Below are 24078 nucleotides of genomic sequence, written 5' to 3' on the forward strand. Positions count from 1 at the left end.
GGATGGGGTGGCTGGGTGATAGACACTGGGGAGGGTATGTGCTCTGGTAAGCGCTGTGAATTGTGTAAGACTGATGAATCACAGACCTGTACCTCTGAAACAAATAATACATTATATGTTAAAAAAAAAAAAAAAGAACAAGATAGTAGGAAGGGAAAAATGAAGGGGGGGAAATCGGAGGGGGAGACGAACCACGAGAGACTATGGACTCTGAGATACAAACTGAGGGTTCTGGAGGGGAGGGGGGGTGGGGAGATCGGTTAGCCTGGTGATGGGTATTAAAGAGGGCATGTATTGAATAGAGCACTGGGTGTTATACGCAAACAATGAATCATGGAACACTACATCGAATAAATAAATAAATAGAAAAAAATATATTAAAAAAAAAAAAGAAGCAAAAGAAGGCAATTTCTAATTCACTAAGTGAGAAACAAACAAGCCAAATTTGCCGGAAACAGTCTTGTCTCTAAGGCAGCGAGAAAAGATCCTTCGGGTTCTGAAAAAACCCCAGGGCTGCCTAATCTTGTTGGGTGGAAAGAAGTAAAGGCTAACTGAGCTCACACTCAAAACTCCAGCTGGTCTTGACAGTGCTCTGGCCCTCCTTCTTACACAAATATTCTAAAACTAACTGGTCCAAGAAAGGTGACCCTACGTTAAAGAATGAGAAAACAAAGAAAAATCAAAGCCATAAATTCTATCCAGTATAAGAAAAAGGAAAAACAAATGGCACAGAAATCACTGCCATGAAATAAAAATACAAAACAGAAGCAAATGCTCCAGCATGAGGTGGCAAAACAGGAGGAAGTGACTGGCAGAGCTCAGGAAAGAAATGGAGGAAAAAATAAATAAAAACCACAAAAAGGATGACAAAACTAAAAAGGGCATATGGTGAAAAAGACACTGCAGAAAACACTGTAAACGATAAAAAGGAAAAGACCAAGCAAAATGAAAAGGAAGTAGGAGTTTTAGACAATTTGAGAAAAAATAACTAGAAGACAGGCAAGGAAGAGCTAACATAAGAATCGTCAGAATCGGGGCGCCTGGGTGGCTCAGTCGTTAAGCGCCTGCTTTCGGCTCAGGTCATGATCCCAGGGTCCTGGGATCGAGCCCCGCATCGGGCTCCCTGCTCGGCAGGAAGCCTGCTTCTCCCTCTCCCACTCCCCCTGCTTGTGTTCCCTCTCTTGCTGTGTCTCTCTCTGTCAAATAAATAAATAAGATTAAGAAAAAAAAAAAAACAATCATCAGAATCCCTGAAAAAAATAATTTCAAAGAATAAAACAAATGTTTAAAGATATAATTCAGACTTCCTTCAATACAACAATCTAACTACTCTGAAACACTATCCAAGTTAAAAACACTCAAAAATGGAAATAAAAATTAAAAATGTCTTTTTAAATGGAGAGCTGAACTGGTGAGAAAGGAGGAAAATCCTCAGAAAAGCTGAAACAGAAGGCATGAAGTTCCAGAGAAAAGCAAGCCTGAGGCCAGCTCCCCAGTCATCTTCCAGGCTTAAAGGCCTGGCTTTAACAGGTCATGAGAAATGGAAAACAACAAAAAGATGCCAAATCTAAGTTACTTTATAAACTAAGCAAAATCTCAATAAAAACATCAACAGGATGTTTTGGAACTAGACAAGCTGATTTTAAAGTTCATGCAGAAAATAGTGAAAATAAAAAGCAAAGGACTTATTGATTAAAAACATATATGGTTATTTTCTACAACACCATTCAGGACGCCAGATATCACAATTTACCAGCAATGTCGTCTGAAGAGTCTTCATCACGAGGTATAGCAGGTCTTTTCCTCCTTTTGGCTTTCTCAGGCAAAGCTTTGGAAGGTTCTTTCACCCGCATCTGTTATTTACTGAAAAGGTTGGGGGTAGGGGGAAATGAATACACTTTAATCCTCAAAATTAAAATTTTAGGTATTTTACTTAATGTATATTAAAACAGAAATGACTTCCATTTTAGTTGGGCCCTAGTACATCAACAGAAGAAGAGAACATCAGGTGAAACCAAAGAAATCTTGGTTAAACCAATATATAAATGCACATTACATTTGACTTTTACCAACTACTCCCTAGATACATGATGTCCAGGTGGATGAAAAAACGAAAGGTTTGATCAAGGGAATAAGTGCTGCTTCCGGGTCATGTGCTCCCCTTGCCCTTTCTCCCGTCCCACTAGCTAGGAAACAGTAGAAGCTGGAAAGGCCACAATGGACCAGGGATGGAAGCCATGTGCCCAGCACAGCAGAGCCAGCCTACCCGCACCGTATGACCTAGCACTGAACAACTGAGAAAGAAAAAAATTGTTTTAAACTACTGCATTTCTTCTGGGGTTTTTCCCCACTTTTTTATTACGAAAAAATTTAAACTTCCACAAAAGTTAAAAGAACATATAATAAACAACCATATACTTACTACCTAGATTCCACATCTAGAACATTTTGCCCTATTTGTTTTATCTAAATATCAGTGTGTACAGAGAGACATATATACATGTATGTGAGTATATTTGTTTTTGCTGAACTATTTCAAAGTTGCAAAGAGCCTGTATCTTTTTTAAGAATAATCACATTATCACATCTAAGAAAATTAACAATAATTCCCTATTCTGATATTCCATCATATTCTAGCCTCTTCAGCTGACCCAAAATTATCTTCCATACTGTTTTTTTAAAAATCAAGATTCAGTCAAGGTTTGCACTTTGTATTGGTTATGTCACGTTAATTGTTAGCATCTTTTAATCCAGAAACTGTTCTTCCCATCTTATACTTTCCTAAGACACTGGCTTTTTTTTTTAAGATTTTATTTATTTATTTATTTATTTATTTACCTCTAGAGAGAGAGAGAGAGGGAACACAAACAGGGGGAGTGGGAGAGGAAGAAGCAGGTTTCCCACCAAGCAGGGAGCCCGATGCGGGGCTCGATCCCAGGACTCTGGGATCATGACCTGAGCCGAAGGCAAACGCTTAACGACTGAGCCACCCTGGCGGCCCAAGACACTGGCTTTTTTTAAAAGATCAGGACAGTACATTTGAGTCACCTTAAAGATCTTGTTAAAATGTGGATTTCGATTCAGCAAGTCTGGCACAGGACCTGAGGTTCTGCCTGTCTACCAAGCTCCCACTGGAAAGCCATTGCTGTGAGTCCATAGACCACATGTTTTTTTTGTTTTGTTTTGTTTTTTAAGATTTAGGTTTATTTATTTTAGAGAGAGAGCACACACGAGCAGGGGGAGAAGTAGAGGGAGAGGGAGAGAATCTCAAGCAGAATCCCCGCAGAGTGTGGAGTCCCAACAGGGGGCTCGATCTCAGGACCCTGAGATCATGACCCAAGCCGAAACCAAGAATTGGACGCTCAACCAAATGAGCCACCCAGGTGCTCCCACAGACCACACTTTCTTTTTTTTTTTAAATAATTTTCTCCTGCAGGTTTTTTTTTTTTTTTTAAAGATTTTTTTATTTATTTATTTGAGAGAGAGAGCATGAGAGGGGGAGGGTCAGAGGGAGAAGCAGACTCCCGCTGAGCAGGGAGCCCGATGTGGGACTCAAACCGGGGACTCCAGGATCACGACCTGAGCCGAAGGCAGTCGCTTAACCAACTGAGCCACCCAGGCGCCCCCAGACCACACTTTCAATAGCAACATTGTATAATGTCCCACACTTAATTTGTCTCTTTCTTCAAGGTGTTACTTACCTCTGTCCTTTATATTTTTTTAAAAACCCAAAGTTAATTGTTAAGATTTTAGATAAAAAATTAAGCTTTTTTTTTTAAACCACTGTTAAAGTTTAGCCTAAATCCTACCTAATATCATCTGTTCTATGGCTAAGCTACACTGAAATTTTCATGGCTCTTTGTTTATTTGCTTTTATTGATCAAGGTGGAAATCTTTCAACTCAATAATAAATTCTGAATCTTGGGGCACCTGGGTGGCTCAGTTGGTTCAGTGGCTGATTCTTGATTTTGGCTGAGGTCATGATCTCAGGGTCATGGGATCCAGCCCTGTATCAGGCTCCACGCTCAGCAGTTTGAGATTCTCTCCCTCTTCCTCTGCCCCTCCCTGTGCTCATGTACATGCTTTCTCTCTCTAAAATACATAAATCTTTAAAAATGAATAAATAAATTCTGAATCTTGATTCAGTTATACTATATTCCACATATGGAAGCTTTTTAATTTACCATTTTAAGAGCCATTTCTTTAATTCCAGGGGTCATCACTCTTGAACAGAGCGGCAACAAATTATGGCCTTCAGGGTTAGAGATGCACGAGGCCTCTGAGTTCCTTGACCACTTCATTTCTGACTGCCTTTTCTCTCCAAACTTCCTCACCCACTTACCCTATAGTTCTACCTTGCAAAATCACTAATTCAAGAATTCTGTTCCCTAATCACAAATTCGAGTTCTTCCAGCTTTGCCTCTACAGCCACTCCTATTCACCTTTAGTGCCCAGGCTGGCAAGAGGCTGCATCTCACCAAGTGCTTCCACGATCACTATAGCAAGGCAGGGAGATAGGGAAGTAGCAAATGGAGTGCTGGTTCTTAAAGCTTCACTTGGAAATGATGTCTGTCATTTTACCAGCCCAAGCAAGTCCTATAACACATTTAACCTCAAGTAGACACGGGGGTAAGGGAATGGGATGTGGCGTGTGTACAAAAGAGTGCAACCTTACCATGTACATTGAAAGAACAAAATATGTGTGCACAGCCTTAACGACTACCACATCATCTCCCTAACAAAACCCCAAACCTAAATGAACCCAATTAACCACTTTCTGCATGTCTGTATCCAAACAGGCTGGAGAAAATCTTGTAAGAAAGCAGACTGGGTCCACTAAATTCATAATCACAATCTCAACGTCAAATGGATCAAGACTTGCCATTATCTACTACACTTCCTGGAAAACGTACTTACCTACTACTCACACACACAGCCATGTGCAACCTTTCTCACTCTTCTAAACCTCTAACTCCTCCATCTCCCTACTTCTCAAAATAGCATCTAGTCTTCTACTTTACTGAGGGAAAAAAGATATAATCAGAAGGCAAATCTGATCTTTCCATCCCCAAACTTACAGACTTACCTCCAACTCTTTCAACTTGATGTCCTGAAAATACAGGCATAACTAAAAGAATCCAGGAAAAATGGCTCAAGAGAAACTGGCCATACCTTCCCCAGCTTCACAGATAACCTCTTAATAAAGATAGACATCAACACATAGATAGTGCTTGCAGAATTAAAAACAAAAAACAAAAAACCCCAGGTATTTCACCTACAATCTATAAAAGGGCTGTAAACGACAGAGACTCAAACTTAACTTGGCAATGTAGTCAATTTCCAGTGATTTTTCTGACACATGCACTATATCTAAACACAGAAATAATTTTGGACAGTAACCCACTATTTAGCAATTACTTATCTGTATAGCTTTCTTTTTCTTTCCCTTTTTAAGCAAAAAGAGACAAAATCTAATTACTGGAGCTTCAAGTAGTTTCTATCACCAGTATTGTGTCTGGGGAGTTCCACGACCACCCACGTATTTGGAGATTCACTGGAAGGACTCACAGGATTCAGCACGTGGTTGTACTCATGGCTAACTTGTATTAAGGCAATGCAGTATGGACATACAACATGAGCGTAATGGAAAAAGACACAAGTGAAGTTTGCAGGAATCCATGTGCAGGCTTCTTTATGTTCTCTTCCAGCCAGACAGGGTCAAACAGAGCACACTCTTTCCCCCAATAAGGAAAATCCAGCAATGTCTGTGCCCAGGGAAGCTCATTACAGACTCACAGGACCGGGTTTTTCCTGGAGGCTGGTAACTTCAGCATAAACCATAGTGTACAGCATAAACTATACTGTTTCCAGATGCCAAACAAGGTGTAGCCTTGCAAGCAGAACTTTCTAAGGATAGCAGTCTCAGACTTGATATGTTAATTCTTTTCAGGACAAATAAGTTCTGGCCCTTTTTTTCATGTGGTTTCCCAAATAAAACTTTTCAGTTTTCAACTTCAGTATTACTCTAACATCTGTCTTTTCTCTGCTGTAGGATGTACAACTAAGTTGTTTATTAATGTTTGATTTTTTAAAAAACATACCATACAAACAAAAGCTCATAGTCTCAAAAAAGAAAAAAAAATTTTTTTTCCCTACCCTTGGACTCTTGGGCAATTATTTTCGGCGTGGGGAGAGGAAGGACACACTCTCCTTTTAGTACCAGACTCAAAAAGATGAACAGCACTTACATACTTTTGCTGTGCATCACGCTCGGCTCTCAGCACTTAAAAGATACTACCTCACGTAATTCTCACAACCACCTTATGAGACAGGTTACTATTACTTCCCCCATTTTACACTTGAAACTGAGACACACAGAGATTAAGTGACTTGCAGAGGTCCCGGAGCCAGTAAGTGGTGGATGGAGACTTGGACCCCGGCAGCCCTTCTCCAGGGCTCCTAATACTACCCTCCAGTCACTAACAATAGCTTCCCAAGTTTCTCAAGAGAAAACGGGTAGTGAGAAGAGAGCGCGGGAGGGAGGCGGGAAGGGTGTCGGCGGGGGGTGGGGTGGGGGGGGAGCGCCTGCTTCCAGATAAAGCGGAGACTCGGGTCCCTCCCTGCGGACCCCTCCCGCCCAAACAACCCCGGTTCCGCCGCCGGCGCCCAATCTGTCCGCACTCACGCGGCCCCCGTTGACCGCCTGGAGCCCCCCGGGATCGGAAAGACGGGGGCGCGTAACAGGCCTCTCTCCAGGCCCGTCCTGCCACAGGGGGTTGGGGTAGAGGAAGCGAAGACCGAGACACTGCGGCCACTCCGGCACCGCAGTCCGGACTCACCACGCGTGGCAGAACAGCTGCGTCTACAACTAGAAGAGACTGCGCCTGTGCGGCCGACCTCCCGGTCGGCAGAGGCGAGCGAGGCCTCGTGTGCCCGCCCACATCCGGGGTGGGGTTTGAGGCCGTCCCAATGACGGTGGCGCACCGGAGTGGGGCGTGGACAGGGCGGGGCCAGCTCGCGTCGCGCCTGCGTTTTGTAGGTCTGCAGAGCCGGGTAGGCCAGACTAATCTTAGAATAATAGCAACAGACTCGAGGCTATTGTCTGAGTACGCAGCTCAGGTCTTCCCGGAGTCGGGCTTAAGTCCCACTTGTTGGTGAGGGCCTGAAAGGATAGCTTCCGACTTCCCTCTGTCACACTCTTCTGTGCAGTAAAGTCACATCTGACATTTGTCATGTAATCTTGCATTTTTTTCATTATTGGCTTACCTGTCCTCGCTTACTTACTAGACAGGAAATTTCTTGACCTATACCTCTTCGAAGCTCGATTATCCGTTAAAGTGGTCTGCACACTCATGTTTAGTAAAAATAGTCGGTTTGAAAATATCTTAATGATATTGCAAACATCAACTCTAATTATGGGTAAGTCCTACGAGCTTTGTAATCTTTCACAACTCTTCAGGCAGGAGGCAGGTGGCCTTATGATAGAACCTTGGATTAAGAGTCTAAGATACCAGAGATAAACCAAAAACTCTGATTTTCCAGTAAAATCTCTAATTCATTTCTTGCGAAATAGCATTATTTCTATGTACAGAACTTGGCAAAGGAGGTCATTAGGTGTTTACATTGTATTTATGGAAACCATTCATTCAACAAATATAACTAAGTACAAATATGCCAGTTACTGTGCTAGATATAGGGATAAGTAATGTTTTGGAGTAGGTGAAATTTTTTCTTCCCTCTGCCTGCAGCTCCCCCTGCTTGTGCTGTCTGTCAAATAAATAAAATCTTTAAAAATAAATAAATAAATAAAATAAATTCTTGAAAACTGAATAATTTTAAACTGCTTAATTAAATTATTCCTTGGACACACACTTTAATAATATCATTTAGAAATTAATTTTAAAATTTTCCATTATAAATTAATTTGCAGTTAAATATAGCTTTCATTATATTGGGGGACCAAATTGAGAATACATTTAAAATAAGGAAATGAGGGGCGCCTGGGTGGCTCAGTCGTTAAGCGTTCTGCCTTCGGCTCAGGTCATGATCCCGGGGTCCTGGGATCAAGCCTGCATCGGGCTCCCTGCTCGGTGGGAAGCCTGCTTCTTCCTCTGCCACTCCCCCTGCTTTGTGTTCCCTCTCTCACTGTGTCTCTCTCTGTCAAACAAATAAATAAAATCTTTAAAAAATAATAAATAAATAAAATAAGGAAATGAACCACAGTAATAATAAACTTTATGTGGTAAAGTGAATGACACTCCCCGCCCGCAAAGGTGTTCTAATTCCTGGAACCTGTGATCATGTTACATTAATTACATGGCAAAAGGACTTTGCAAATATGATTAAATTAAGGATCTTGAGCAAGGGAAATTATCCTGGATCATCCAAGTAGCCCAAGTTATCACTAAGGTCTTTATAAAAGGGAGGCAGAGGGTCAGAGGAAGAGCAAGGGATGTGACAACAGAAGCAGAAGTCAGCGTTAGAGATTTGAAGATGCTAAACTGCTGGCTTTGAAGATGGGCAAGGAATGCCAGCAGCTTCTAGTAGATGAAGAAGGCAAGAAAAGAAATTCTGCCCTAGAGCCTTCAGAAGGAACACAGGCTTGCTGACGCCTGCAGAACTGTACATAATAAATTTATATTGCTCGAAGCCAGTAAATTTGTGGTAATTTGTTACAGTAGCAGTTGCAAACTAACACATTTTATAAAATAGTTGGGCCTAACTATGACAAACTATGGTCAGTTATAGTCAAATATCAAAGTTGTGGGGGAAAGATGACAGCATGAGATTATTTTAATACTGACATTAGTTGTACCAGCTATTGGAGTTAAGAGCAGTTCTTAGAAAAGCGTCTATGCAGTTTGCTTTAAATTAATCTACAAGAATCCTGTTATAAAGTAAGTTGGAAAAATTTATTTACTTTAAATATTTAAATTTCGGCACCGGGGTGGCTCAGGCCGGTTAAGCGTTTGCCTTCCGCTCAGGTCGTGATCCCAGTGTCCTGGGATGGAGCAGCGCCTGGGGCTCCCTGCTCCATGGGGAGCCTGCTTCTGCCTCTGCCCCTACCCCCCGCTCCCCGCCCCCCGGTCATTTTCTCCCTCTCAAAAATAAATCAATAAAATCTTTTTTAAAAAAAATCTTTAAATTTCATCTTTGGTATATTTTCTACTTTCCACTTTTAAGCTTTGTCTCTCCTTAAAAAATAATCCAGAAGAAAAAGCAAGCTCAACTCTCAGTGTCTTTGTCCAAGATTTTATTTATTTATTTATTTATTTACTTGTTTGTTTGTTTGCTTGACAGAGAGAGCGAGCGCTCACAAGCAGGGGGGCAGGCAGGGAGAGGCAGAGGGAGAAGCAGGCTTCCCGCTGAGCAGGGAGCCCGATGCGGGGCTCGATCCCAGGAGCCTGGGATCCCTGACCTGAGCCGAAGGCAGGCGCTTAACGCCTGAGCCACCCGGGCGTCGAAATTTAAATATTTAAATTTTTATTTAAATATTTAAAATATTTAAAAACTCCCGAGTTTCTTTCCAATTTAAAGTGTTAAGAGTAGAGCACTGTTCCCTCAGCCATCACTCCTTGCAGCACTCCCCATTTCCGGCCGGCGTCCGGCCCGGGGGCGCTCAAGAGCCCGGCGCGGGTGGCTGGGCGGCGGAGACCAAGGAGGAGGAGCCGGAGGAGGAAGTCAGCGGCCCGGTGGGCGCAACCCGGCGATGGTGCTGCCGCTGCGGCTGTTCGGGTGTGCGCGCCGGACGATCCTGGGGTCCGCGGAGGCTGCGCTCTGGGGTGAGCTCGGCGGTCCCTGGGGAAAGGGAGAGTGCCTAACCTCCGGCCCGGGGAAGGAATGGCATTGGTGGGGGTGCTCACTTCTTGAGGCTTCCAATTAAAAATCAGACTCATTACTCTTGGCACCTGGGAAGATAGCACCTACTTTCCTTCAGATTCCGGGCTACTTGGGTCTGGGGTTGCTTTTGGGGGACGCAGGGAGAGAGGCCAGCGTTGCTCCAGGGAGCTCGCGTGGGGAGGCTTTTATGAAGATACTGGTGCCTGACTGGGCAGTGAAGTCAGTTGGCGACTCAGAGGAGCGAGCAACACGGCCAGTGTCTGCCCGAGAGAGACTAAGGATGAGCCCAGCTTTGCGAGTTACACCTGTGACCCAGTAGGGAGCCGCGCTCAGAGCTTGATGGCAACAGTCACCTAGAATGATAACACGTTAGAGCTATTAAAGTACCACTGCTAATTTTACGGACGGCAAAACAAGCCAGAGAAACGGTTAGTGGAGGCGTTGGGTGTATTACTCAAGAGCAGGCTTCCAGTCCCTTCTTTTTGCTTTACATGCTGCCTCTCCTTTAGCAGAATTTTCATTTGTGGATGCAGCTGCAGAGACTGTGGCCTAACACGGTGTCCCCAACTCTCCCTCCCAGTTACTCCACTTGAACTTTTGGTACATCCTCTGTAGTTTAAAATGTGCTTTTTCTATGCAAGTTTGTTGTTTATTGAGCACCTAGAAATGCAGACCTCCTGCTGGGCATACAGCCTCCGCGGTTCACGTCCCCATTTTGGGGAGAGACAGACACAAGTAAACAGTCACCACACACAGCCCCGTGAGATTGCAATGGAAAAAGCAATTATTCTACGCGAGTTGGAGAAAGTGTTAGAGAAAAGGTGCTTTTCATTTTAAAAAATTTTTACTAGTGGGGGGCCTGGCTGGCTCGGTTGAGCATGCAACCCTTGATCTCAGAGTTGTAATCTGGAACCCCAGGTTGGGTGTAGAGATTACTTAAAATCTTAAAAAAAAAATTCTAGTGATACATTATTGTATTCCCATTATATTCAAACTGACGATAAAGAACAGCTTATGATCCCCTCTATACACCCTCCCATAGTCCACCCTCCTCTCCAAAAGTGGTTTGGTACACATCCTTCTAAACACTTTTTTATGAGTATGCATAAATGTATACATAAAAATACTACATATATAATATATAGGTGTTACTGTTTTTTAATTTATGCCCCAGAATTCCTTTTTTTTTTTTTTTTTTAAGATTTTATTTATTTGACAGAGTGGGAGAGAAAATGAGAGCACGAGCAGGGGGAGCAGCAGAGGGAGAGAGAGAAGCAGGCTCCTGGCTGAGCAGGGAGCCTGATGTGGGACTCCATCCCAGGACCCTGGGATCATGACCTGAGCCGAAGGCAGACGCTTAACAGATTGAGCCACCCCGGTGCCCCTATGCCCCAGAATTCCTGTCCATGCAATCCCACTCCCCAGGAATAGTTTCCTATTTCCTTCTAGATGTTTTTCTGGACATTTATAAAATGTAAGTATTGTATCTTATGTGTATATAGATCTCAAAGGGGAAGCTTTTTCATTTAGCAATATGGACATCTCTCCAAGTCACTAAATGTCTGCCTCTTCCTTGTAAATGCTGCATGGTATGCTTCATAATTAATTTAACCATTTCCTGTATGAACATTTAGGTTGCTTCCAGTTGCCAGGATGGGTTTCTAATCTTTCAACCAAGACTTTCCAAAGAGAATACTGTCAATCCTTGTCTTCTTAATGACTTGAGGCTGCTAACATGAGTGTTTGTTACTTAATCAGTGACCCCCCCATAACACTGAAAATGTCCTTTGTCTCCTACATTTCCATGAGGACAAAAACTTGCTGTCTACTTTTATTCTCTGAAGGAATCCCCTCAAGTCTTATTCTGCTAGCTTTATTGTTGTTCTTGTCTTCCTCTTTGCTTCTGTTTAGAGTTACACGGGTTTGAAGTAGGATCCCAAACCCGACCTACTAAGTCATGTACACTGCAGCTGAGGGCTGTACTCACACACATTGGTGGTGGCACAAAGTGAGTGAACTTTCATCTACTGCATCCTGTCCTATCTTTCCCCTGAGTTCTGACCTCTCTAAGATTCTAAGTAGCTTTCTGGGTAATAGCCAGGTTGTGTAAAGGCCTTTACTTGATCCTAGTCCTACAAAGAACAACAGAAAACACGGAGGTGCTTTGTCAATATGAATCAGCTGCCAGCAACAGAAGATGCTTTAAATAAGGAGGGAGGTTGGGGAAGGTGACAGCTCAGAGGACCTGGGGACTCGCTGGGCTATTTAAGGGAAAGTACTGTGATCAAGTAGTAATGGAGGTTGAGAAGACAAGTAGCTTTGAGAAGCTGAAAGCTAGTATAGGGTATTCCCCTTTCATACTAAACTCACCACTTCACGCAATAAATGCATTGCCTTATCTAAAATTTCCATTTTAACCTTTTATTCACTGGGATGGTTGTTCACTTGCTTTTCAAATTTTGCTGTGAGTGGTTCTCAAAAAGTTAAAATATTTATTAAAGTGATTACATTAGAAGTCATAAAATGTTCACACTAAACCCAGTACCCGTTTGAGAAGGAAGCACACCAAATGTTCTTCCTAATATTTTCTCTCTGGAGTAACAATCATTATTTCTAATATATTTTTTCTTGGTTGTGTGTTGTTTATACTGACCATTACATGGTCTCTAGAAATAATTTTCAATATTCAACAGATACTGATGTGGGGTTTCTAAGGTGTCAACATCCAAAAGAAGAGTATAGATAAACCAGAGAATTTATTTTATAGCTGTGGCAAGAGTGATTTGTTATTATGTTGATTGTTATTATTATTAAGCAAAAACTTTTATGTTTCAAATAGTTACATTTTTCACATCAAAACTTTATTTATTTGAAATTATAAAAAGAATACCAAACTGAATTGGTAGGAAGTAATGGTAGACTATTTCTTTTTTTTTTTTTTTTTTGCTAAGATTTTATTTATTTGCGAGAGAGAGAATGAGAGACAGAGAGCATGAGAGGGAGGAGGGTCAGAGGGAGAAGCAGACTCCCTGCTGAGCAGGGAGCCCGATGTGGGGCTCGATCCCGGGACTCCAGGATCATGACCTGAGCTGAAGGCAGTGGCTTAACCAACTCAGCCACCCAGGCGCCCATTGGTAGACTATTTCTAAGTGAAAGTTTTTTTTAAAGATTTTTATTTATTTGAGAGAGAGAGAGAGAGAGAGAGCACAAGCAGAGGGTGGGACAGATGGAGAGGGAGAAGCAAGCTCCCCATTGAACAGGGAGCCTGATGCGGGGCTGGATCCCAGGACCCTGAGATCATGACCTGAGCTGAAGGCAGATGCTTAACCAACTGAGCCACCAAGGCGCCCCTCTAAGTGAAATTTAGCTTAGTTTTTTAAAGTACAACATAGTACAAAACTATGCTATATTATAATAGAAGAAAAGAAGCTAAATTTATGAAAAAATAAATTTAGAACCCAAATCATGCATATGATTTCTATATATAGTTTCTTCAAACATACAATTAATTAAATCGCATTAGGCTAATCAAAATTAAATAATTCAAAGATAGGAGTGCCAGGCTGGCTCACTTGGAAGAACATGCATGCAACTCTTGATCTTGGGGTCATGGGTTCAAGCCCCATGTTGGGTGTAGATAGTACATAAATAAATAAACTTTAAAAAATTTTTTCAAACAATAATTGAATCTAGAAATTTGAGATATATAAAAGTAATCCTAAATTTCTTTTTTTTTTTTTTAAGATTTTATTCATTTGAGAGAGACAGAGAGAATGAACAGGGCAGAGAGGCGGAGGGAGAAGCAGACTCCCCGCTGAGCTAGGAGCCCGACATGGGACTCAGTCCCAGGACCCTGGGATCAAGACCTGAGCTGAAGGCAGACACTTAACCAACTGAGCCACCAAGGCGCCCCTCTAAGTGAAATTTAGCTTAGTTTTTTAAAGTACAACATAGTACAAAACTATGCTATATTATAATATAGAAAATAAGCTAAATTTATGAAAAAATAAATTTAGAACCCAAATCATGTATATGATTTCTATATATAGTTTCTTCAAACATACAATTAATTAAATCGCATTAGGCTAATCAAAATTAAATAATTCAAAGATAGGAGTGCCAGGCTGGCTCACTTGGAAGAACATGCATGCAACTCTTGATCTTGGGGTCATGGGTTTAAGCCCCACACTGGGTGTAGATATTACATAAATAAAAACTTCAAAAAAATTTTTCAAACAATAATTGAATCTAGAACTTTGAGATATATAAAAGTAATCCTAAATTTCTTTCTTTTTTTTAAAGATTTTATTTATTCACTTGAGAGAGACAGACAGCATGAACAGGGGAGAGAGGCAGAGGGAGAAGCGGACTCCCCGCTGAGCTAGGAGCCTGACATGGGACTCAATCCCAGGACCCTGGGATTAAGACGTGAGCTGAAGGCAGATGCCTAACCATCTGAGCCACCCAGGCGCCCCTAGAAGTAATCCTAAATTTCTTAAGCTTTCTGTTTGAAAAAAAAAAAAAAAATGCTTATTCCTATAGGTTTCTCCTTACTAAAAAGACCTGACAATTGTAATAGAAAAACAAACCTCTAACCATGTATACAGTATGAATCAGACCATTCTGAATTATACTAGATCTTCAATTTGCATTGTCTAATATGATGTGATTTTAAATATTTTTAGGTCATCATATTTATCTCACACTGAAATTTGGGTTGGTAGGTTGATTTTTTTTTGAGCTGTAGGCATTTGAAAAACAGCAAATGCAGAGAGAGGCTTTCACTGAACTCCTCTTACCTACCTAAAGACAGATCCTCCAAAAGGAACTCAGTTTCATAAGTCCCCTCCCGGGAGTTTCATCAACCAGGGGCAATTGACTCATCACAGGAAAGGAGACTGGAACTCAACACCACACCCCAACTTTATCACAAACTGTCATACCTCCCATCTATTCTTCTAAGAGCCCGTTCATCTTTCCTAAAAATCATTTACTCTCCCCTGAGAGGCCTACATTTCCTCTCCCCTTTCCCTATGAAAATGAGAATTCTTATTTTTTTAATTAAAAAAATATTTTTTAATTTTTACATTTTTTTTACCTTTATCCATTTCTCCTGCCCAGCCACTCTCTGCCTCTGGCAACCACCAATCTGTTCTCTATCTGTGAACTTGGGTTTGAGGGTTTGTTTATTTGTTTGTTTTTGGTTCCACATACACGATCACATGGTATTTGTCTTTCTCTGTCTTAGTGTAATGCCCTTGAGGTCCATGTCTCAAATGACAAGAGTTCATTCTTTTTTATGGCTGAAAATTCGTGTGTGTGTGTGTGTACCACAATTTCTTTATCCATTTATCCATCAATGGACACTTAGGTTGTTTCCATATCTTGCTTGTTATAAATAATGCTGCAGTGAACATGAGGGTATGTGTATCTTTTCAAGGTAGCATCTTCATTTTCTTCACATAAATACCAGAAATGGAATTGCTGGATCATATGGTAGTTCTATTTTTAATTTTTTTGAGGAATCTCTATATTGTTTTCCACAGTGGCTGCACCAGTTTACCCGCCAACAGTGCATTAGGGTTCCCTTTTCTTACATCCTCACCAACACTTGTTATTTCTTGTCTTTTTGATAATGGCCATTCTAACAGCAGTGAGGCGATATCTCTTTCTGGTTTCAATCTGCATTTCCCTGATGATTAATGATGTTGAACATCTCTTCATGTGTCTGTTGGCCATCTTGATGTCTTCTATGGAAAAATGTTTATTTAGATCTTCCACTCATTATGTTTTTGCATATCATATGTAGATCATATATATAATGTGATCTATTGTGCATACTTTTCTGCATTTTTTCCTCACTTAGGTATTCTGAAACTCTCCATGGCAGTACATAGAACTCTTTTAACCACTGCATATATTCCATAGTATGGATTACCACAGTTTATTTAACCAGTCCCCTATAGATGGACATTTTGGTTTCCTTTTTTCTGCTGTTATAAAAATTTCTTCAATAATTACCATTGTACATACCTCTTTGTTTATATGTACAAGTAGTTCACTAGAATAGATACTTAGAACTGTTGGGTTAGTGACAAGTGGCATTTAACAGAGTCTTCAAGGGAGTGTGCCAGATAGAGATGAGGAAGGAAGGTTTTCCCTTCAGTGTGCATAAATCATGAAGGAAGGCAAAAATATATATTTAAAGATTGCACCAAATACATTACTTAAACCTCACAGCAACTCAGAAAGGTTAAAATATTATTCCTGTTTTATAAATAAGAAACTAAGTCCCAGGGAGTTTAAGTAATCTGCCCAGGATTACAGAGCTAAGTGGACAAACAAGCCAGGATTTGAACCTGGTTTATCTGACTCTAAAATCCCTGCTCTTTCCACTGTAAAAATGTAGTCAGAGCACTTGTATACTTTTAATGTAGCTGGAGGGTAGGGTTATTGAGGGAGAGGAGGAGTGGGGATGAGGAGGTCTGGTAAATTATGCTGGTAAAGTAGATTGAAGGACATGATAGAGCATACTAAGAAGTTCGGACTGTATCTTATTATGTAGGCTGTAGGTAATACACAGGTGAGGCTAGATTTACCAGTGTGGAAACAGCAAAATTGGAGTTTATTCAAAAATGAGGCTCAAAAATGTGAAAATCACGTATACCTGTGTTACTCTTGAGAATCCCTCAAGAGAACCCCACATCATCTCAGTAAATCCCCAACAGCCAGTTTTCCTTCAGTGTAGGAACTGATTGTTGTTTCTTTGATCAAGCAATAGATGAAATGGTTGATTTACAAGTAGAGGCCTTGCTGTACAAAAAAATACACTATAGCTTTAACTAAAGAATTAGTGTGGACTGGACCTCATACCATGAGAGGCTTGGGGCAGTTGAGACTCATTAAGGGAGTAGTTGTGCTTTAGCTCAGAGTGGAAAGCTAGGAAATCTAGTCCTCACTGGTTATACACCTATTCTCCATCTCCCCCCCACCCCACAACCCCCAACAGGAGTATAGAGAAAGTTAAATGTCAGTTTGACTCTACTATATGAGAAAAACATAACTTTCTTTGATTCAGTTACACAGGTTACATGCCGAGATGATTTTTGTTTCCCAGTGGTGAGGTACCACCACTGTCTTGAGTTTAACAATTTTTTAAATTACCATAGTTTTCCAGTTCCTAACAATGAGGGATAGTACCAAGTGTGAACTCAGCCTGCTGACTTTTCGTCTTCTGGGAATTCACAAAACAGCAAGTTGAGTGAGAAATTTTATCCCAGGCATTTTAAGATCGAATCTTGTAGATAACATGGGCCAATTTTTCAAAATCTGAAGAGGATGGGAAAATCTGTATTTTTATTTTTTTTAATGTATTTACTGTGATAAAATATATGTAACATAAAATTTGCCATTTTAGCCATCTTTGAATGTACAGTTCGGTGGCATTAATTATATTCACAACATTGTGGGGTCATTACCACTGTATTTCCAAAAATTTTCATCACCCCAAACAGAAACTCAAACCCATTGAGCAATAACAGCCCTCCCTCCAACTTCTGGTAACCTCTAACCTACTTCCTATGAACTTACCTATTCTATATATTTCATATAAGTGGAATCATAAAATACTTGTCATTTTGTGTCTGGCTTACTTCACTGAGCGTTTTTTCAATGTTGTAATTTCATGCTGTAGTATGTGTTAGAACTTCATTCCTTTTTATGGTGGAATAATATTCCATTGTATGTATAAGCCACATTTTGTTTATCCACTCCTCTGTTGAATGAACACTTGGGTTGTTTCCACCTTTTGGCTATTGTGAGTAATTGTGAATAATGCTTCTATGAGCATTGGTGTCTGAATTTGAGACCCTGTTTTCAAATTTTTGGGGTACATACCTTGGAGTAGAATTGCAGGGAAATCTGTATTTTTTAAACTATTGTATTTATCCATTTTTCCATCTTTTGCTATCAGTGAGAAAGACAAATGAAAATAGAACAGTGTTTGGTTTTTACAAGAAAAGCTGGTTTTTCACAACTCACTTTTGGCTTTGCTTAACTACTTAATAAATAGGACCGTGAAGCATTTCTTTTGGCCTATGCGCACTGCAGAAAATTTACTAAGACATGAAAGGATGAACCAAGAAAGTCTGGGAACTCCTAGTTTATACCTTGTGCTCTCCAACTAGTTTTTTAAATTTAGTACTATATTTTGGAGAACTTACACTAAATAATATGCCATTGTATAAATGTACCACTTATAACCATTCCCTTATGGATAGACTTCCAGCTTCTTGCCACTTTTCAGTATTACAGAGAATGCTGCCAATGAATATATTTATACATATATACATTTGTATGTATTCATGCTAATACTCCTGTACTAAGATAGGTTCCTAAAAGTAAAATTGTGAGGTAAAAAAGATATGCCTACATAAAGTGTCATTCCTGCTAAATTTTCCTTTCAAAAGATTTTAAGGTTACACACTCGCAACAATGTAAGAGTACCCATTTCCTCATACCCTCACCAATATTTGATGTTATCAATCCTTTTAATTTTTACAAATCTGACAAAATTTGAAAAATTTTGTTTATATCTTGCATTTCCTTAATAAGTAGTGAGATAGGGCATCTTTTTACATTTTATTGACCATTGGTATTTTTCAGGTCAATTCCCTGTTCGTGTTTTGACCATTTTTCTTTGGTAATTTTGTCCTTATCCTATTTGTATGAGCTCTATTAATGTTTTGTCTTTTCTTTTTTTTTTTTCATCAACATCTTTTTTTTTTTAATTTTTTTAATTTTTTTATTTTTTATTTTTTTAATGTTTTGTCTTTTCTATGTTACAAATATTTTGTTCCTGCCTGCCACTTATCTTCTAATTATTCATTGTTCTTTTCCCATATATAAATTTAGCATTTTTATGAGGTCAAAACTTTATGACTTCTGATTTTGCCATGTTTATAATGGTCTTCTTATCCCAAGGTTTAAATTATCTGCTCATGTTTTCTATTGGTACTTCTAAGATACTAGTTTTTAGACTGAAATTTAAATTTATTTACATGTAAGGAACGAGACAATAGCCTGCTTAAAGTTTCTCCCTGATGGCTAGCTAGTTGCCCTACATATTCGTTGAACAAAATTTCCCCATTAGTCTGAAATATAACTGTTACCAAATACTGAATTCTCATAGATGGTATATTGCGTGTGTGTTTCTGGACTTAGATCTTTAAACATTTTCCTATGCTAGTTTATACTGTTTAAACCAATTTTACTTTATAAGATATTTAATATTTTAAACATTTGAAGCATTATTTACCTTATAGTGGTCATTTTGTTGTGAAATATGATTATTAAATTTTTAAAATTTTTATTTTATTTAAAAAATTTTTTGGGTTTTCTTTCATGCTTAAAAAACAATTTGGACCTGTAGAAAAGTTGCAGAAGTAAAATGGAGTTCCCTTTATTCTTACTCAACTTCCCCTAATGTAAGCATCTCACATGGTACAATTATTGAAATCAGGAAAGTAATACCGACATAATACTGTTAACTAATCCACAGGCCTTATTTGAATTTCACCAGTTTTCCTACTGCGGTCTTTATAGTCCCAGAGCCAATCCAGGATTCTATGTTGTTATTACATTGTCATGGCTCCTCAGTGTGCTTCAATCTGTGACAGTTCCATAGTCTCTGTCTTTCATAACGTTGACACTTTTTTAAGAGTACTGATTATTTTGTAGATTGAGTTTGAGATTTTCCTCTGATTTGATTTAGGGTATGCATTTTGGCAAAAATACTAAGGAAGTGATGTGCTCTTCTTTGAGCATCATATCAGAGAGTACATGTTGTCGACATTTCTCATTACTAGGTGATTTTTTTTTTTTTAGTGAAGTGATCTTTGAATAATTGGCTAAAGTGGTATGTTTCAGGTGTTTCCTTTTCTTATTTAGTAAGCATCTCCTGGGGAGTAAGTATCTCCTGGGGAGATACTATCCTATTTCTCATCAAAATTTCACCCACTAACTCTAGCATCTGTCAATGGCTCTTGCTGAAATAATTATTACTCGATGTTAACCTAATGGTGATTTTCTCTTTTCATCATTCATTTTACATTTATCAATTGAAATAATCCCTTCTCCCCACTTATTCAATTATATCCTTATATCAGTGTGGACCCTGAATCTATTTTACAGGTTCTTACCCAGTACTGTATTATGTTACCAATTATTTAAGCTTTTATTTAAGTAATCTCTACACCCAACATAGGGCCTGAACTCACAACCCCAAGATCGAGAGCCCCATGCTCTTCTGATGGAGCCAGCCAGGCGCCTCACCAATTATTTAACAGATAGAAATAGTGCCTTTAAGTACTTACAAGTGTAGTTTCACATGTAAGTTTCCCACATCTAACATATGGCTTATTATCTTTGCTTGCAAGGGGAAATTAAAATTTTCTTTCTTTTTTTTTTTTTAAAGATTTTATTTGACAGAGACACAGCAAGAGAGGGAACACAAGCAGGGGGAGTGGGAGAGGGAGAAGCAGACTTCCTGCGCAGCAGGGAGCCCGATGCGGGGCTCGATCCCAGAACTCTGGGATCATGACCTAAGCCGAAGGCAGACGCTTAACGACTGAGCCACCCAGGCTCCCCAGAAATTAAAATTTTCTTAACATTGTAACTTGGATTATGGTTAGACTTACAAATTATTTGCAGAATTCAGTTACCAAATGCTGAATGTGTATATACAAGCCCCATCCAATTAAGGGCTTGGAGAGAGTAGAATATGGAGCTGGCACAAGGCCAGCCCTTAAGCATGCAGGGCAAGAGGGGAGGGGTACACCCCGTGGCTCTGTCAGGCTGTGTACAAAATACATACACAGGTCAGTGAAGTCAAAAGATCAACTATAGCTAGCTGGCTGGAACCAGGGGGAAATTCCTTTGACCTGCTTTCCAGATGTTAATAGCAATGTTACTTTGAAGGTGCCTAAATTATTTTATTCTTTCCAGGTTTGAAGTCAATAAAAGGAAGCTGCCACAATTTTTGTACTGCTATTTTTAAAGATGTCACTTATAAGGAACTTAAGAACCTCTTGAATTCCAAAAAAATTATGTTAATTGATGTTAGAGAGACATGGGAAATTGTCGAGTATGGAAAAATTCCTGGGTCTGTCAATATACCACGTAAGTGACATGTGACTTGAATTGCTTCATCACAAAAGTATATATTCAGTAATTTACTGTATCTAAAATTTAATTAAAATTCTTAACATTTTCTTTCAGTGCATGAGGTAGGTGAAGCTCTACAGATGAACCCAAAAGACTTCAAAGAGAAGTACAATGAAGTAAAACCATCCAAATCTGACAGTCTAGTGTTTTCTTGTTTAGCCGGAGTGAGAAGCAAGAAGGCTTTGGACATGGCCATATCTCTGGGCTTTAACAGGTGCATAGATGAATTATAAAAATGTATTCAAGAATGCGTATAGCAATGTTTCATATGTATTATATGTTTACTGGTTGATTGAAAAATTTGTAATTACTGTGTTAGTAATAGCAGGTTAGAGACTAAGAGACTATATTTTCATCCTACTCAAAAGTAACAGTCTTTTAAGTAGGTTTAAAGTCTAGAGTAGTCATTGCACCTCTAATCTCTAAAGTTCCTATCAACCTTGTGTTATAAAGCAGGAGGAAATGTTTACAGCACTAACTTTGCTATATGTTTTCAGTGCTCAACACTATGCTGGAGGATGGAAGGAATGGGTAACCTGTGAATTTTCAGAGAAGAAACACGGAAATTGAATTCTGGAATACAAGTTGGCCCGTCCCTTGTGTACGTGCAGCCTAGGATAGTGAAATGAACAAAAGAGTAATAATCTAGCCCTGGCATCACTGGTTAATGGAAAGGGGATTTTGTGTAATTCGATTATTTGTTGGATCTTTTCCTTAACTGCAAGTTGAGAATACTACGCACCCTTGCCTATTCCCAAAGGCTATGGAGGATTGAAATAATGTATGTGACTTGCCATGGAAATATAAGGGTTGGGATTCTAGAAATTAATTTTTAAATAGTTTAGTATAGTACAATAGTATTCCCAAGCCCAGGTTACTTGTAGTACCCAATCATAACATATAACCATTTGTGTTAGCCTAGCTTCTATTCATTAAAGAGGCTATGAGCTAGACAAGTTATTTTTTTTTTTTTTAAAGATTTTATTTTTATTTATTTGAGAGAGAGAGAATGAGAGAGAGGGGGGAGGGTCCGAGGGAGAAACAGACTCCCTGCCTAGCAGGGAGCCCGATGCGGGACTCGATCCAGGGACTCCAGGATCATGACCTGAGCCGAAGGCAGTCGCTTAACCAACTGAGCCACCCAGGCGCCCCGACAAGTTATTTTTTTTTAATGATTAAAATACATTTGTAAATTTTCCCATTTTAGAAAATTCATAAAATATATTTTCCTGTAATGATATGCAGTACAGATATTTCTGATTGATACACCTTTCATCCATAATGAATATTTAGCGAATATTGAATAAAATAAAAACAGCTAGTAAGCATTTCTTGAACACTTTTATTTGGCTTAGATCCTATGCTACATATTCCAAATGCTAAAAAGAGAATAAAAAAGATGCGCTTCTTCTTTGAAGAGGTTTGATTTCTAGCAGAGGTTTATAAAAGTTAAATTTTACAAAGCAGATTTTGGGGGCGCCTGGGTGGCTCAGTCGGTTAAGCATCTGCCTTCGGCTCAGGTCGTCATCCCAGGGTCCTGGGATCGAGCCCCACGTCTGGCTCCCTGCTCAGCGGAGAGCCTGCTTCTCCCTCTCCCTCTGCCTGCAGCTCTGCCTACTTGTGCTGTCTTTCTCTCTGTCAAATAAATAAAATCTTAAAAAAAAAAAAAAAAGCAGACTTTGTCTTAAAACACCAAGAATCTGAGATCCAGAAAAGTAGGTGAAATATGAACGATGAAAATACATTAACACCATCCAAAGACTTATGGCCATGTTGTAACCAGCATGGTAGTGATATGATTTGCAACCTAAAAAATTAATATGATCTATAAAGATACAAATATCAAAGTGATTGCTTCTGTAGAGGGAAGATTAACTGGAATAAGCAAGGAGGGAAATTTCTAGGGTGATGGAAATGCTTTAGATCTTGAACAAGGTATTGGTACATAGGTAATACATTTATCAAAACTGAACACTTGAAAACATACATTTTCTGTAATTATCTCAATTAAAAATAAAATAGGGAAAAAAAGTTTAAATGTAAACAACTCTCATTGGCGTGAGTATATGCCTTAGTGCCCTAGTGGTACAACTCTGTGCTTTCTTCCCTCTGTGCCTCTTCAGGCCTAAATGTGTTTCATCTCATTTCAGTAGTCATTCAGATTGTGTAAGGCCTAGGAAGTAACTACCAGGACTTGGTTTGTCCTAAATGGTATTATAAAGCCACTGGAGAATCTGGAGTAGGGAAGTGATGTGACCACCTTGAACCTCTATTTCTGATAATGTCCGTCTAGTTTCTAGCAGAGCAAACTCCCTATAAGAACTAGAAAAGCTGGAAAGTAAACACACACGCACTCATGCATGCATGCACGCTCCTCAGTGTTGGGTCATCCTTTACAGCTTTCCTGCTCTCTGGACCATAGCTCTTCAGGTCCTTGCTGCTTTAGTAATTCCTTCATTCCTTTAAATTGATCTTCTTTATGTATCTATCTAAACAAAGGTTACTAGTATGAACATACTAAGGTGGGATTTGAAGAGCCACAGTCTCAGAGAGAAGGGGAGTTGTGGTTGAAGTACTGGGGGCCCATCAAGGAATGAGAACCTGGGTAAATACACCGGACGTTTAGTTGGAACCCCTGGGAAACTATACCCTAGGAGTAAAGGTGAGCCAGAAATTGACCAACCCTCATAAAATGTTAAGACCGGCTTTGAATCAACTAAATCCCTGAATGAATTAAGGTGATCTTCCTGATAACGTAATGGCCTACCAGCAGTAAATCCTCTCTTGGAGAAAGATGTCATTATCTAGAGTAAGGGGTTGGCAACAATAAATATTTTAGGTTTGTGGGCCATAAGGTCTCTGTTGCAACTGCCCCACTCTTCTACTGTAGCACAAAGCAACCACAGACAGTACATACACAGTACACACACGAATGAGTGTGGCTGGGTTCCAGCCTAACTACGGCAAAGTACATAAACAAATGAGTGTGGCTGGGTCCCAACCAAACTACGGCGA

At 39.7% G+C, this 24078-nt stretch overlaps 2 protein-coding genes across 9 annotated transcripts in view; one reads left to right on the forward strand and one right to left on the reverse strand.

The window, feature by feature from the left end:
- Positions 1-6929, reverse strand: part of USP45 (ubiquitin specific peptidase 45) — a 71592-nt gene extending 64663 nt beyond the window's left edge. For 7 of the 8 annotated variants that reach the window (XR_014147820.1, XR_014147819.1, XM_006730215.3 and 4 more), the window contains exons 1-2: positions 6840-6929; positions 1754-1863 (exon numbers count right to left, since the gene is read on the reverse strand). Coding sequence is in view for 6 of the 8 variants with exons in the window: in XM_006730215.3 (XP_006730278.1) it covers positions 1754-1853 (100 nt within the window). In the remaining 2 variants the exon portion in view is untranslated. The other variant, XM_081828702.1, reaches the window with a different exon arrangement.
- Positions 6930-9625: 2696 nt separating this feature from the next.
- LOC102749624 (thiosulfate sulfurtransferase like domain containing 3) lies at positions 9626-23101 on the forward strand. The gene is made up of 5 exons (XM_006730216.3): positions 9626-9782; positions 20845-21018; positions 21118-21277; positions 21561-22019; positions 22222-23101. The coding sequence occupies exons 1-4, from the start codon at positions 9710-9712 to the stop codon at positions 21631-21633; spliced, it is 480 nt and encodes a 159-aa protein (XP_006730279.1). The 5' UTR covers positions 9626-9709; the 3' UTR covers positions 21634-22019; positions 22222-23101.
- The last annotated feature ends 977 nt before the right edge of the window (positions 23102-24078 follow it).

The sequence above is a fragment of the Leptonychotes weddellii genome, chromosome 8 (assembly GCF_054177405.1).
Source record: "Leptonychotes weddellii isolate Sample4059 chromosome 8, ASM5417740v2, whole genome shotgun sequence".
NCBI lineage: Eukaryota > Metazoa > Chordata > Mammalia > Carnivora > Phocidae > Leptonychotes > Leptonychotes weddellii.

Bases quoted from the DNA above. Each gene is read 5' to 3' on its own strand.
- LOC102749624 (XM_006730216.3), top strand. From the start codon at position 9,710: ATGGTGCTGCCGCTGCGGCTGTTCGGGTGTGCGCGCCGGACGATCCTG. The intron at 9,783-20,844 runs GTGAGCTCGGCG...TATTCTTTCCAG, and splicing joins CGCGGAGGCTGCGCTCTGGG to GTTTGAAGTCAATAAAAGGA. The intron at 21,278-21,560 runs GTGCATAGATGA...ATATGTTTTCAG, and splicing joins ATATCTCTGGGCTTTAACAG to TGCTCAACACTATGCTGGAG.